General features: G+C 43.3%; 1 protein-coding gene and 1 long non-coding RNA gene across 3 annotated transcripts in view; both read left to right on the top strand.

Annotated features, from left to right (window-relative positions):
- Positions 1 to 1213, top strand: part of LOC141072506 (uncharacterized) — a 43089-nt gene extending 41876 nt beyond the window's left edge. The window contains 2 exon segments of the mRNA XM_073559782.1: positions 299 to 727; positions 730 to 1213. Of these exon segments, the coding sequence (XP_073415883.1) occupies positions 299 to 727; positions 730 to 1101 (801 nt within the window). The 3' untranslated portion in view covers positions 1102 to 1213.
- A 2254-nt stretch (positions 1214 to 3467) lies between these two features.
- LOC141072507 (uncharacterized) lies at positions 3468 to 7330 on the top strand. 2 transcript variants are annotated; one of them, XR_012226692.1, is made up of 3 exons: positions 3468 to 5559; positions 5927 to 6080; positions 6169 to 7330. It is a non-coding gene; the product is annotated as an uncharacterized lncRNA (long non-coding RNA). The 2 variants fall into 2 exon arrangements; XR_012226691.1 differs by having other exon boundaries at positions 3468 to 6080.
- The last annotated feature ends 5937 nt before the right edge of the window (positions 7331 to 13267 follow it).

Here is a 13267-nt window from a genome sequence, read left to right on the forward strand (position 1 = left end):
TACTCCAGATATATCATCATCCATTCACAGCAAAGATCTGTCATCTGATCCTTTGAAACAGGTCCCATCTTCTGATTCATTACTGACTACTAAGGAAAATCAAAATCACAAAATAAGCATTAAAAAACAAACTGCTCCTAAATCAAAGAAGCGGTTTTCACGTTCGGAATATGGAAATAGCTTTCCCCTTGAAAAGTCTTTTCTTAAACATCAAACAATTCACACAGCAGAGAGCAGATTTTCTTGTTCTAAGTGTGGGAAATGTTTTAACCAGAAATCAGATTTTGTTATACACCAGAGAACCCACACAGGGGAGAAGCCTTTTTCCTGTTCAGAATGTGGGAAATGTTTTAACCAGAAATCAGATTTGGTTAATCACCAGAGAACCCACACAGGGGAGAAGCCTTTTTCCTGTTCAGAATGTGGGAAATGTTTTAACTGGAAAAGGAATCTTGTTATACACCACAGAACCCACACAGGGGAGAAGCCTTTTTCTTGCTCCAAATGTGGGAAATGTTTTACCTTGAAAGCGCATCTTGATCACCACCAGAGAACCCACACAGGGGAGAAGCCTTTTTCCTGTTCAAAATGTGGGAAATGTTTTAACTGGAAACAGCGTCTTGATAGACACCAGAGAACCCACACAGGGGAGAAGCCTTTTTCATGTTCAGAATGTGGGAAATGTTTTAGACACAAAAGGAATCTTGTTATACACCAGAGAACCCACACAGGGGCACAGGGGAGACCCCTTTTTCATGTTCAGAATGTGGAAAATGTTTTAACTGGAAGCAGGATCTTGATAGACACCATAGAACCCATACAGGGGAGAAGCCTTTTTCATGTTCAGAATGTGGGAAATGTTTTACCCGGAAAGCGCATTTTGAGCACCACCATAGAACTCACACAGGGGAGAAGCCTTTTTCCTGTTCAGAATGTGGAAAATGTTTTAACTGGAAAAGTAATCTTGTTATGCACCACAGAACTCACACAGGGGAGAAGCCTTTTTCATGTTCAGAATGTAGGAAATGTTTTACCCGGAAAGCGCATCTTGATCGCCACCAGAGAACCCACACAGGAGAGAAGCCTTTTTCATGTTCTTAATGTGGAAAATATTTTAAATGGAAATGGTATTTTCTTAACTCCTTTCTGACATTTGACGTACTATCCCGTCAACGTGAGCCGGGCCCATATGACCGTGGATGGGATAGAACATTATCGCGATCACCTGCGCTCACGGGGGGGAGTGCAGCTGATCGTGACTGGGTGTCAGCTGATTATCACATCTGACACCCGGCACTATGTGCCAGGAGTGGTCATGGACCACCCCGGCACATTAACCCCTGGCACACTGCGATCAAACATGATCGCAGTGTACCGGGGGCATAGGGAAGAATCCCTGCGTGCTTCCCTGAGCCCTTTGGAACAACGAGATGTGCTCGTTCCTGCAGGCCCCCAGATCCAAAATGGCCGCGGGGGCCTTCGGGGTCCTGCAGGGAGGTGGCTTTCTAAGTGCCTGCTGAGAGCAGGCGCTGAGAAAGCCTCCTGCAGTGCCTGTCAGATCGCTGATCTGACAAAGTGCACTGCAAAGTGTCAGATCAGCGATCTGACACTATACAGTGATGTCCCACACTGGGAAAATATAATAATGTAAAAAAAAAAAAATTAAAAATAATTTTTTAAAAATTCCTAAAGAAAAGAAAAGAAAAAATATTCCCTAATTCTTTTTTTGGTAAATAAAAAAAACAATAAAAGTACACATATTTAGTATCGCCTTGTCCGTAACGACCCGCCCTATATAAAACTGTCCCACTAGTTAACCCCTTTAGTGAACCCCTTCCAAAAAAAAAAAAACAAGGCAAAAAAGATACTTAATCATCATACGGCCGATCAAAAAGTGCAATAACACGCGATCAAAAAGATGGATATAATTAAGCATGGTACCACTGAAAGCGTCATCTTGTCCCGCAAAAAACGAGCTGCCATACAGGGTCATCAGCGAAAAAATAAAAAAGTTGTAGCTCGCAGAATAAAGCGATGCAAATTTTTTTTTAAATAAAATGGTTTTTATTGTACAAAAGCGCCAAAACATAAAAAATAAAGGAGGTATCGCTGTAATCGTACTGACCCGAAGAATAAAACTACCACACAGAACGGTATAAACGCACCGCCCCCCCAAAAGAAATTCATGAAATGCTGGTTTTTGTTCACTCTGTGTCCCAAAAATCGGAATAAAGAGCAATAAAAAAATGTCACGTGCCCAAAAATGGTACCAATAAAAAAGTCAACTCATCCTGTTATGGAAATTTGGTTAGGATAAATCTATCCCTGTGTGTGCTGCGGCCATTCCCAATTAGGCTAATTTCACACTAGCGTTTATTCCACGCAGCGCACGGCGCCGCTAAGCCCCGCCCCCTGCCGGCTCCCTGCCCGCCCCATCCGGTCATCGCCGCCTACTAGCGCACATGGACGCTTGCGATCTGCGCACCCTATCTTTAGCTAGTAGGATTTTGGCGTGCGCTGCGCACTTTTGAAGGTGCGCCCGTGCGCGCTGAATGCAGCATGTTGCATTTCGGTGCGCACGGCGCACCTTCAAAAGTGCGCAGCGCACGACAAAATCCTAGCGCATGGCCAGCGCACGATCTGCGCACCATATGCTAAAGATAGGGTGCACAGATCTCAAGCGTCCATGTGCGATAGTAGTCGGCGATGACCGGATGGGGCGGGCAGGGGGCGGGGCTTAGCGGCGCCGTGCGCTGCGTCAAATAAACGCTAGTGTGAAACTAGCCTTAGACTAGAGAATTTTTGAGCGCTCAAGAATCAAGAATGAGACTGTAAACCAAAGTGACAGAATAACATTCCATCAATACTCATGGTTTATTGTACATACATGGTTTTATAATTGCATATAGAAGGGGGTGGTTAGTTGATTCCCATATTGTCAAGCTTCAATGTTATTGGCTGTTTGAGTATATGGAGGATTCTGGTCAAGGCATAACAAAATGGCTGATTTAGCAATTTATGAGTAGCTGTCGCCTTTTCCTGCTAATCAGCAAAAATCGAGACATCAGCTTGGGCCATCTGGTGTTGGTTCCTGTTTTTTAGAGTCTGGAATGTACCAAGGAGCTGTCTGGTTTGCACTTGTCTGGTTTATGGGGTTATTAGGTCATTCTAATCAATTGATTATAGTATATATCAGATATGAGTATATAGGAGTATACATGCAAGTGAGATCTACATGAAATACATATATATACATATTTTTTGAGGGACTGTGATGGAAATATATAAGACCTCACATTACTCTGTGGGTCGAAATATGGAAAAATTATAGCTCTCAAAATATGGTGATGCAAAAACTATTTTACAATAAAAAGTGTCTTTTAGCATGTGACAGCTGCCAAACATGAAAACCAGCTATAAATAGTAAATCAAATCCCCCTTTATCACCCACTTACTTAGGGGAAAAATAATAACATTAAAAAAGTATTTATTTCTATTTTTCCATTAGGGTTAGGGGTGTGTTGGGGTTAGGGTTCGAGTTAGAATTGGGGGGGTTTCCACTGTTTGGGCACATCAGGGGCTCTCTAAACACAACATGGCATCTGATCTCCATTCCAGCCAATTCTGTGCTGAAAAAGTCAAACGGTGCTCTTTCCGAGCTCTTCCATGCACTCAAACAGTGCTTTTACCCCACATATGGGGTATCAGCCTACTCAGGACAAATTGCACACCTTTTGGGTCCAATTTCTCCTGTTACCCTTGGGAAAATAAAAAATTGGGGGCAAAAATATCATTTTTGTGAAAAATATTTTTTAATTTTTTTTATAAACTTCTGTGAAGCACTTGGGGGTTCAAAGTGCTCACCACACATCTAGATAAGTTCCTTGGGGAGTTTAGTTTCCAAAATGGGGTCACTTGTGGGGAGTTTCCACTGTTTAGGTACATCAGGGGCTCTCCAAATGTGACATGGCGTCTGATCTCAATTCTAGACAATTTTGTGTTGAAAAAGTCAAACGGCGCTCCTTCCCTTCTGAGCTCTGCCATGCAGTGGTTTACCCTCACATATGGGGTATAGCGTACTGAGGACAAAATGCACAATACTGTACCTTTTGCAGTCCAATTTCTCCTGTTACCCTTGGTAAAATAAAAATTGGATCGTAAATATTTTTTTTCTCTAAAAAAGTTAAATGTTCATTTTTTTTTTAAACATTCAAAAAATTCCTGTGAAGCACCTGAAGAGTTAACAAACTTCTTGAATGTGGTTTTGAGTACTGTCAGGGGTGCAGTTTTTAGAATGATGTCACTTTTGGGTGTTTTCAGTCATACTGACCGCTCAAAGTGGCTTCAAATGTGATGTGGTCCCTAAAAAAATGATGTCATGAGAAATCGCTGGTCAACTTTTAACCCTTATAACTTCCTAGCAAAAAAAATTTTTGGTTCCAAAATTATGCTGATGTAAAGTAAACATGTGGGAAATGTTACTTATTAAGTTTTTTGTGTGCCGTATCTCTGTGATTTAAGGGCATAAAAATTCAAAGTTGGAAAATTGCCAAATTTTCACCAAATTAACTCTCCAGAGAAATCTGTATTCATATTATTATTTTTTTATGATGTGTATTACATTAGAATATCTGCCATTCAGTTATCATAATTAGTTTGCATGTGTACTGGCCCTACTTGTATCATTTAACCTAGACTGATGATACTACAAGTGTTCCTGAAGCCTGAAATTGCCATCTGTTATCTCTCTGGATTTCTCCGGATGGTAGGCCTGGGCATTCAATCAGGATCCCCAGATGTTATCAAATTTCCAACCAAATATTGTTTTGCTTATTTATTATCTGTCGGTGGTTGAGCGTCTAGCCAATGTTCTGCAATAAGTTTGCTAGCTTGATACAATGCTCGTGAAATAGAGATATCAATTGGGGATTCAAAACTTCCGTAATCAGCCTCACATCTGTTTCCTATTTTAATGTAGCAGTCGGGATGGTCTCCCATGTGAGAGTGTAAGGCCGGGGTCACACTAGAGAGGAATACGGCCGAGTGAGAGGCATTAAAAGCACGCATTAGACACGGACCAATGATTCTCTATGGGTTTGCTCCCAACAGCCGTATATTTCTCGTCCGTATTCTACGGTCCGTGCCAATCGCAGCATGCTGCGTTTGTCAGCGTACTACACCCGTAGTACACCAATGCAAGTCTATGGGTGCGCAAAAAATACGGATTACACACGGACCACACATGTGACTTGCGAGAAATACGCAGGTATTTTGGCTGGTGACAGGAAATGGGCCAATCCATCATCAAGAAGCCTAGACATGCAAATGAGCTCAAAAAGCGGTCCAGACATCCAGGAAGTACATCTCCACGGAGTACAGCAGCGTCATGGCGCCATATTTCCTAAATGTGGAGATGCTTATTGTATTAGTGCAGGAGCGGCCAGAACTCTGGGACCAACGTGATGCCCATTATGCCAACCGGGCAAGAAAGGAGGCGCATATGTCGCCAGATGTTCCATGATTTTGGTGATCAGCCACATGAGGAGCAGCAGAAACTGAGTAAGTACAACCCAAAAACTCATTAAAATTACCTCACATCAAAAAATGCATATAGCATCAGCCCCCCCTTCCTGTGCATGTACTTTTTGCCTCATGAGGCGGGTAGATTTGGATGTGACACGTGGTTTCACACTGCCATAATTTGGCCCAAACCACAAGCTCCTCATCCTCCTAGCCAACCAAGTTATTAAGTGTAGTTACTTGATACCTGAACTATTGTGACCCTGTGTATCTGGCCTGGATGCCCCATTTATATATGCCACCCTGGGTAGAAAACACACCCTAGAAGGCCACTTGCCTAGGCTACTGGTAGCAAATGTGACCTAGCAAATATGATAAATTGAGAATTTTTGCTGTCACATTGCAGTGGAAGATGTGATGAGACGCTGGCGCAGCATCCGCGATTAGTACTGGCGGGAAAGTCAGCAGCGGTCCAGGAGTGGTGATGCGGGCCACATAAAGCGCAAATATATTTATTATGACCGGCTCTCCTTCCTCGCCCCTATTCTGGATCTGAGACCGTAAGTAGATACCTCACACCACATTACGCAGATAATTTACAGGGCCAAAAATATTGATTTATTTTTGGCTCGTTCTATTTCATAACAGAACTCACTCCAACCTTACGGAGAGAGGAACTGGCTCAGATACAGAGCCCATCATTGATCCAGGGTCTGCAGGGGATGAGGTGGCTGGCCCATCTTCTCCCCCTACAAGAAGCATGGGTGAAGAATCCAGTCAGAAAAACCCAGTGGCTGCACCACAAACCCCACCATCAGGACCGTCTGCTGCTGCACCATCAGCCATACTGGAGGAGCAGGGCAACATGAGCAGCAGCCCAACTGGCCAGATCCGGAGCTCCCGACAGCCTGCTGGACCATCCCGGCGAGGAAGAAGAAGGCGGCATATCCCTGCCCAAGATACCCGTACAAATGTGGATACTGGGGTCCTCAACTATTTGGCTAGAGCCAATAATGATGATGGCAAGGAGGCATACTCGCGCAGCCTGGCCCTTTATCTTCGTGCCCTTTCCCTTGAGGTGAGGCTCAGTATTCGAGGATGTTTTCAGATCCTGCTTGATGCTTGCACACACCCCAATACCCCATATGAATTATTTGAATATCTGGAGAGGTGACAGCTTTCACCCAGAAATCTAATGCGCCTTAGACACCCCACACACATGCTTGCTCAAGCAGGATCTGAGGATCCTCAAATACGTGGGCCTACACCTCACCCCCTTCCTCCCCCAACCTTACCAACAGCAGCCACATATTATGTCTAGCTATAGCCAACCCCACCAATATGGCCACTTGTTCCCACCCAGTGTTGGAGGCTGGTCCCAACCTGGTTGGGGACGACATGGCTATATTGGTGGGTATGAGACACGGGCCTACCCGACCCAACAAGATGCCCCTGGTCAGTCTCACTCTGGCCAGTACCAAGCCCAATCCCAGGAGGCAGTACAATACCCACATCATGGGCAACAGTATGCCCCCACACAGGGCGATGTTGGGCAAAGTAGCCAGCAGCAACCACAGGCTGGTCTTCCGCCTTCTCCTTCCCCAAATTACCAAAATTTATAATTTAGCCATTTTGGTATGGCATTATGTTGTTTTTTTGTTTTTCTATGTATGAAAAAATGTTTGTGTAAAAATGTTTACATCTGCAAAAAGGCCAATTTGCCACATTGCCACAGTTCACATATGGCAATAATATGTTTTGCTTTAAAAAAGGAACAAAAAAAAGGGTCAAGTAAACATTTGTCTGCTACATTTTACGTCTCTGTCTCAATTCTAAAAAACAGTGTCAGCAAACTAACATACGCTTACCAATGCAATTAAACAGTCATAGAATCAGAAGGGGTAGAAATATATATATTTAGACATACATAAACCACAAAATTATAACATAGATACAGCATGCTCTTGCCAAGACGTTTCCCCCTCAGGTGACATAAAGTAATTTGTGAAAATATCACGAACTTTGAGGCCAGAGAGCGGTCTACGTTGAGGTTGATAGGTGGTCTCGCCCTACGCACATTGTCCAACCCACGCACAACACCAGCAGAGGAGGAACAATCATGTATCCTGGTGAAGTTATGAAGAACCACACAGGCTTTAACTACTTCATTAACATTTTGTTCACTCAGCTGAATGGCAGACTGGAGTACCCACCATTTTGCACAAAGAATGCCAAAGGAACACTCCACCAGTCGCCGAGCACGTGATAGGCGCAAGTTAAAAATTCTGCGCCTGTGGTCAAGGTTGCGCCGGGGATATGGCCTCATGACATTGCGCGTTAACTGAAACGCCTCATCTGCCACAAGGACATAAGGGACACATTCTTGAGTGGAGCCAGGTAGCTGGCGTGGTGGTGGTAGATCCAACTGGTTGGTGCATAGCCGCCGAGCCATAATGGAAGTATTGAAGACTTTAGAGTCTCCCGCCCTTCCATAGGTCACAATGTCAACAATTATAAACTCGTATTGAGGGTCGGCCAGAGCCAACAATACAACAGAAAAGTATTGTTTATAATTGAAGAATTGGGAGCCAGAGTTCGGCGGCTTACGCACCCGGATATGTTTGCCATCAAGGGCCCCAATACAATTAGGAAACTGGCATTCCTCCTCAAAGTCCCTTGATATCCTCAACCAGTCTTCCATCCTGGGCTCGGGCATGATGAGTTGATGTAGTCTTGACCATATTTCACTACATATCGACCTGACTATGCCTGAAATGGTAGATCTTCCAATCAGAAACTCATGGTGGAGGGCGGCATAAGACAGGCCAGTGGACAGGAAGCTGAAGAACAACAGAAAAGGAACATTTTAGAATGCACAAATTAACCAAAAAACAGGTACATACCTACAAAACTTGTTATGATTTCACATCTACTAACACACATATTTTGTCGCACAATGACTAAGTGAGATTCAGTACATATTACACATAACATTCTGGTCTGTAAGTTTCAACATATCTGGAATAAGATGAGGGCATTAAAATTAGTCCATGAAGCAATAAATACATACTTTGGGCAACACATCATCAACATAGAGAATGTGGTTGTGTAGTACATACCGTAATGTGAGTAGAAGTTGCTCCTCTGCAGATATAGCTTTGCGCATCCTTGTGTCCTGAAAGGTTATACCAGGGCGCACTGTCTCCAAGAGTCGATCAAATGTTGCAAGGTTCATGCGGCAGTATTGTTAGAATTTAGCCGGATGCTCCCGCAGAGAAGAATAGAGGCGGTGAAAATGACCTCTTGTGAGTCGTTGCCTCAAAAGTGGATGTACCCACATGCGTCTCCTCCTCCGCGGATCCACTATCACTGGGTATGGTTGACCAAAGCGGCGTGACAAAAGCCAGTTGAAGAGAACCTGCTCAGTTGTGTTGAAAGTCAGACTGTTTGCTATGTTGCACAAAGAACACCAACACACTTCGTGAAAGCAAGCTCACAAATGGACAGAATGGAGGCAGCCACCTGTTCCTGAGGCAAAAAATAGGGTGCAGGCTAATGATTTAAATAGTTAGCAGGCCTCAAAACCGTTAAATGTCCATTTTGCAAGCCTGCGAGAAAATCTCGCTATACGGATGCCATACGGATTGCATACGGATGCTGACATGCGCAAAATACGCGACCACACCTTGCTTACGGATAACATACGGAGCACTATTTAGGGGTCATTCATCCGTATTACGCCTGTAAACTACGGACCGTATTTTGTGTCGGTTAGTGTGACCCCGGCCTAAGAGTTGCTGAAAAATGTTTATAATTAAGCCGGCCATGTATTTTGCTGCCACTATTGAGTCCAGTAAATATTTTTTCCGTATATCCGGTGCCGCAGTGCTAAGCTGAGTTAGATATGCATGCCTAAGTAGTAGGTATCGAAAGAAGAGGCCGTGAGGCAATCCAAACTCTTGTAATAGTTTGTTAAAGCTTTTAAGCATTCCATTTTCTACTAACCGATCTAAAGTCTGAAATCCCCTTGATTCCCAACCTCCGAAACCAGTCAACTTGTCAACTCCACCAGTCACTGATTTTGCCTTAATGGGGTAACATGAGAGTATTCCCTTATCCCCAACAGTCTCTTCCCCTGTCTCACACCTTGTACATCATTGCTAAGGTCGGTCTTTATATCTGTGTACTTAGTGCCCACCTACAGCACATATATGAGTGACATCCATTTTTGTTCTTGAAGGACATGACTACCATTCTTGCCCATACGCTCTCTTTTTCCCCACCCATGAAAATGTTGAATCTGTAAAGCTATAAAATCGATCCATGGATTTAGAATCTCCAAACCTCCCCCAGTTTTGTCCCTTTGAAGTGATGCCAGTTTTATGCTTGCATTTTGCTTGCACCTTATCGGTTCCCTGAACAATGACTAAACATTTTGGAGTATGGGAGGAGAGATTCAACATGGAGAATTGGGAAGCAAATATAAGAATTGTGGCCTGAAAATCACTTTAATGAGATTCCCCCCCCCCCCCCCCGACCTATTACAGACAGGCAATTTACACCTCACATTTATTTTGGATCTAAGTCTCTCAAGTAAGAGGTTAATGTTTAATGCTGTATAGTCTGTAATGTTAGACCCGACCACCACACTGGGACATTTAATCTGTTCCACCACTTGTGTCCGAGCTGGTGCAATTGTTACCATATGTGGGAGAGGGTCAGTGTTAATATAGATGACTTATCCCAATTGATGTTTATTCCTGAAATCGGACCAAACTCCTTTGTATCTGTCATTATTGGGCCAGCAGATGACTTTATATCGCCCACATACAGCAGCGGCATCGGCACACAGACTCTCCTTGTCTATGATGTTATTATACATAAAACCAATGAAGTACTTGGAATCTCTCAGATTACATGTCAGAGGCTCATTGCTAATGCAAATAGGGGAGATGAGAGCAGGCGCCCCTGTCGTGTACCCCTGCCCAACTCACATGGCCCCGACAATCAGCCATTTACTCTCAATCTAGCGGACGCTGACCCATAGAGAACATTGATCCAATTTATAAACTTATGGCCAAATCCCATTTTGCCCATTACTTTCCATAAATAATTCCACTCGATGCGCTCGGAAGCTTTCATAGCGTCATGGACGTTATTGGTCTATTTCCAGCCTCGTTATTACTCATCTGTATAGTAAGATATCACCGTGTAATGCTGATGCCGTAAATCTGTTTGGCATAAATCCTGTTTGTCATCATGGATCTATTCCACTATCATTTTATTTACCTATTGGCGAGTAGTTTGGCTAATATTGTATTATCTGCAGGGAGTCTGGAGATTCAGGGTTTTCTCACGGACAATAATTGCTTCATTCTTAGATGTGGGCAATATTCCTACTGATGCGGCTCCTCAAAACCCCCAATAATTCTGATACCAAGATCCCCCCCATATTCTCTATAGGATTCTCCTGGGAAACCATCGGCCCCATGGCTTCATATTGGAGTTTACTCACTGCCTCCTCCAACTCCTTCACTGTTCATGGCCCGTACAAGAGCAAACTAGGATCTACGGACAGTTCAAGGAGCGAAGAGCAAGGTAGAATCTACGGACAGTTCAGGGAGAGAAGACCAAACTAAGATCTACAGACAGTTCAGGGAGAGAAGACCAAACTAGGATCTACGGACAGATCAGCGAGTGTTATACTGTGTAAGTACATGGATATATCATCCTTCTGCGCTGTGGAGTTAGACACCCGTCTATTCCTGTATAGTATGTACTTACTGTGGACAAGATATCTGAGGGGTCCTTACACGCAAGGCTCAGCTCTATACACATGTAGTATTTAGTGTGTTATAGAGGCCTGATCCATAGGCCACAAAAAGTCTTCTGTTATTAACGTCATACAGTAAGGAACCTGACTTTAGTTTCAATAAATTTTTATTTAGAAACTTATTAAACCAAGTCCAAGTTATCAACTCCCATGCAAAGGAGGGTAAACTAACATTTTAACATACATTCCAAAAACTTCAAATAAGATAAGGGGAGACTGGACATAGACAGGGGTAGGGAAAGGCACAAAGAATTAAATTATACGATATTCAATAATCTACAATGGTGTCATCAATAACCAATCCAGGGCGTTTAAAGCGGTTATGCAACTCACTATTGTAGGATCATATATGAATCCCGTCCCAGGCCGTGACCAGTTCTCAGTTGGCTATGGAGAGAGCCTTAGTGCCTGATCCAGTCGAGTATCTGAGTGAAGCTCCATCCAGGGATGCCAAACCCTGAAGAAAAAATCCCACGTGTCAGTTCTAGTTGCTTCTATTCTTTCATATAACATAATGTCATTCATCTTCTCTTTCCCCAGAGATATTGACAGTGAGGGCGACTTCCACTTTACCGCAATGTGGATTTTAGTGGCCATACATAAGTAGTTTACTAGCTTCTGAAATCTTTTTGGAAGCCGGGAAGGCCTGGTTCCCAGTAAAAGTGTAGAAGGTTCCAGATCAGCCGGTCCACCATACATCTGTGCTATCAGACGCTTCACCTTCTCCCAAAGCCCAGAAACCACCATACAAGACCACCAAATATGTTTCATGTCACCAGATATTCCACAGCCCCTAAAGCAGTCTTCCGAGACATTAGGAAAAATGCTGTGAATTTTTTCCAGTACATAATAGACTCTGTGCAATAGTTTTAAGGAGGTCTCCACAAGAGAAGTCTGGTGACTACCTTTCGATAGGGTGTCACAGCTACGATACCATTCATCAATTGACTGTTCAAACCCCGAATCCTCCTCCCACTGTAACATATACTTCAATTTTTTATCATCTTGTGGAGAATTTATAGCATAGTAGATCAATGAGATCGTTCCCCTGCCCAAAGGGTCATTTACACATTAATTTTCAAAACTCCTTGCCCTGAGAGTAGTACCGCTCGGGAGGATCTGCTTTGCAAAGTGGAAGATCTGGTTTAATCACATTCCCTCCCTAACTGGAGGTACAAATTTTTGAACAAATTCCTGTCTGTCAAGTAAGGTATTAAATGGGGAACACAAATGTTTAAGTATATGAATACCTTTCAGCTTCCACCACGAAAAAATTTGTGGCTCAAGGTCTGGCGGGAACATAGGGTTTTGTAATATAGCTGTCAGGGGAGAAGGGCTTGATTGTAAGTTATATTTAAACCGGACTTTCCTCCAAAGAAGCAACGAGTGGACTGTAAAAGGAGCCACATTCATTAACCCCCGTGGAAGTCGGTCTGTGGTCCACATTAGGCCTGATAAAGAGAATGGTTTGGAGAGAAATGATTCCAGAATAACCCATCTCAGACTATTGGGATATGAACACGTACTTATTAATGGAGAAATCTGTGCCGACTTGTAATAAAGTGTTAAATTAGGGAGCGATAAACCCCCTTCTTTTCTGTGATGGAACATAAGTTTTTGCACAATTTTGGGTTGTTTTCCGAGCCAAAGAAACTTAGACATCATAGAGTGTAACTGAGTGAACGTTCTGGCTGGTACCATAATTGGGAGGGACCTAAATAGATATAAGAAGCGAGGCAGTGACACCATTTTTAATGCATGTGTTCTGCCGAGCCAGGATAACTTTGAGGAAGCCCATCTATCCAGGTCCCTCTGGAAGTTTCGGATCAGTGGAGAGTAATTCCTCCTAAACAGAGGTGACCTGTTGGCTGTTAAGTTGATACCCAGATATGTTAGATAATGTTCTTTGTCTAT

Source organism: Dendrobates tinctorius, unplaced genomic scaffold (assembly GCF_039654945.1).
Source record: "Dendrobates tinctorius isolate UK_male_01 unplaced genomic scaffold, ASM3965494v1 ptg000274l, whole genome shotgun sequence".
Classification (NCBI taxonomy): Eukaryota; Metazoa; Chordata; class Amphibia; order Anura; family Dendrobatidae; genus Dendrobates; species Dendrobates tinctorius.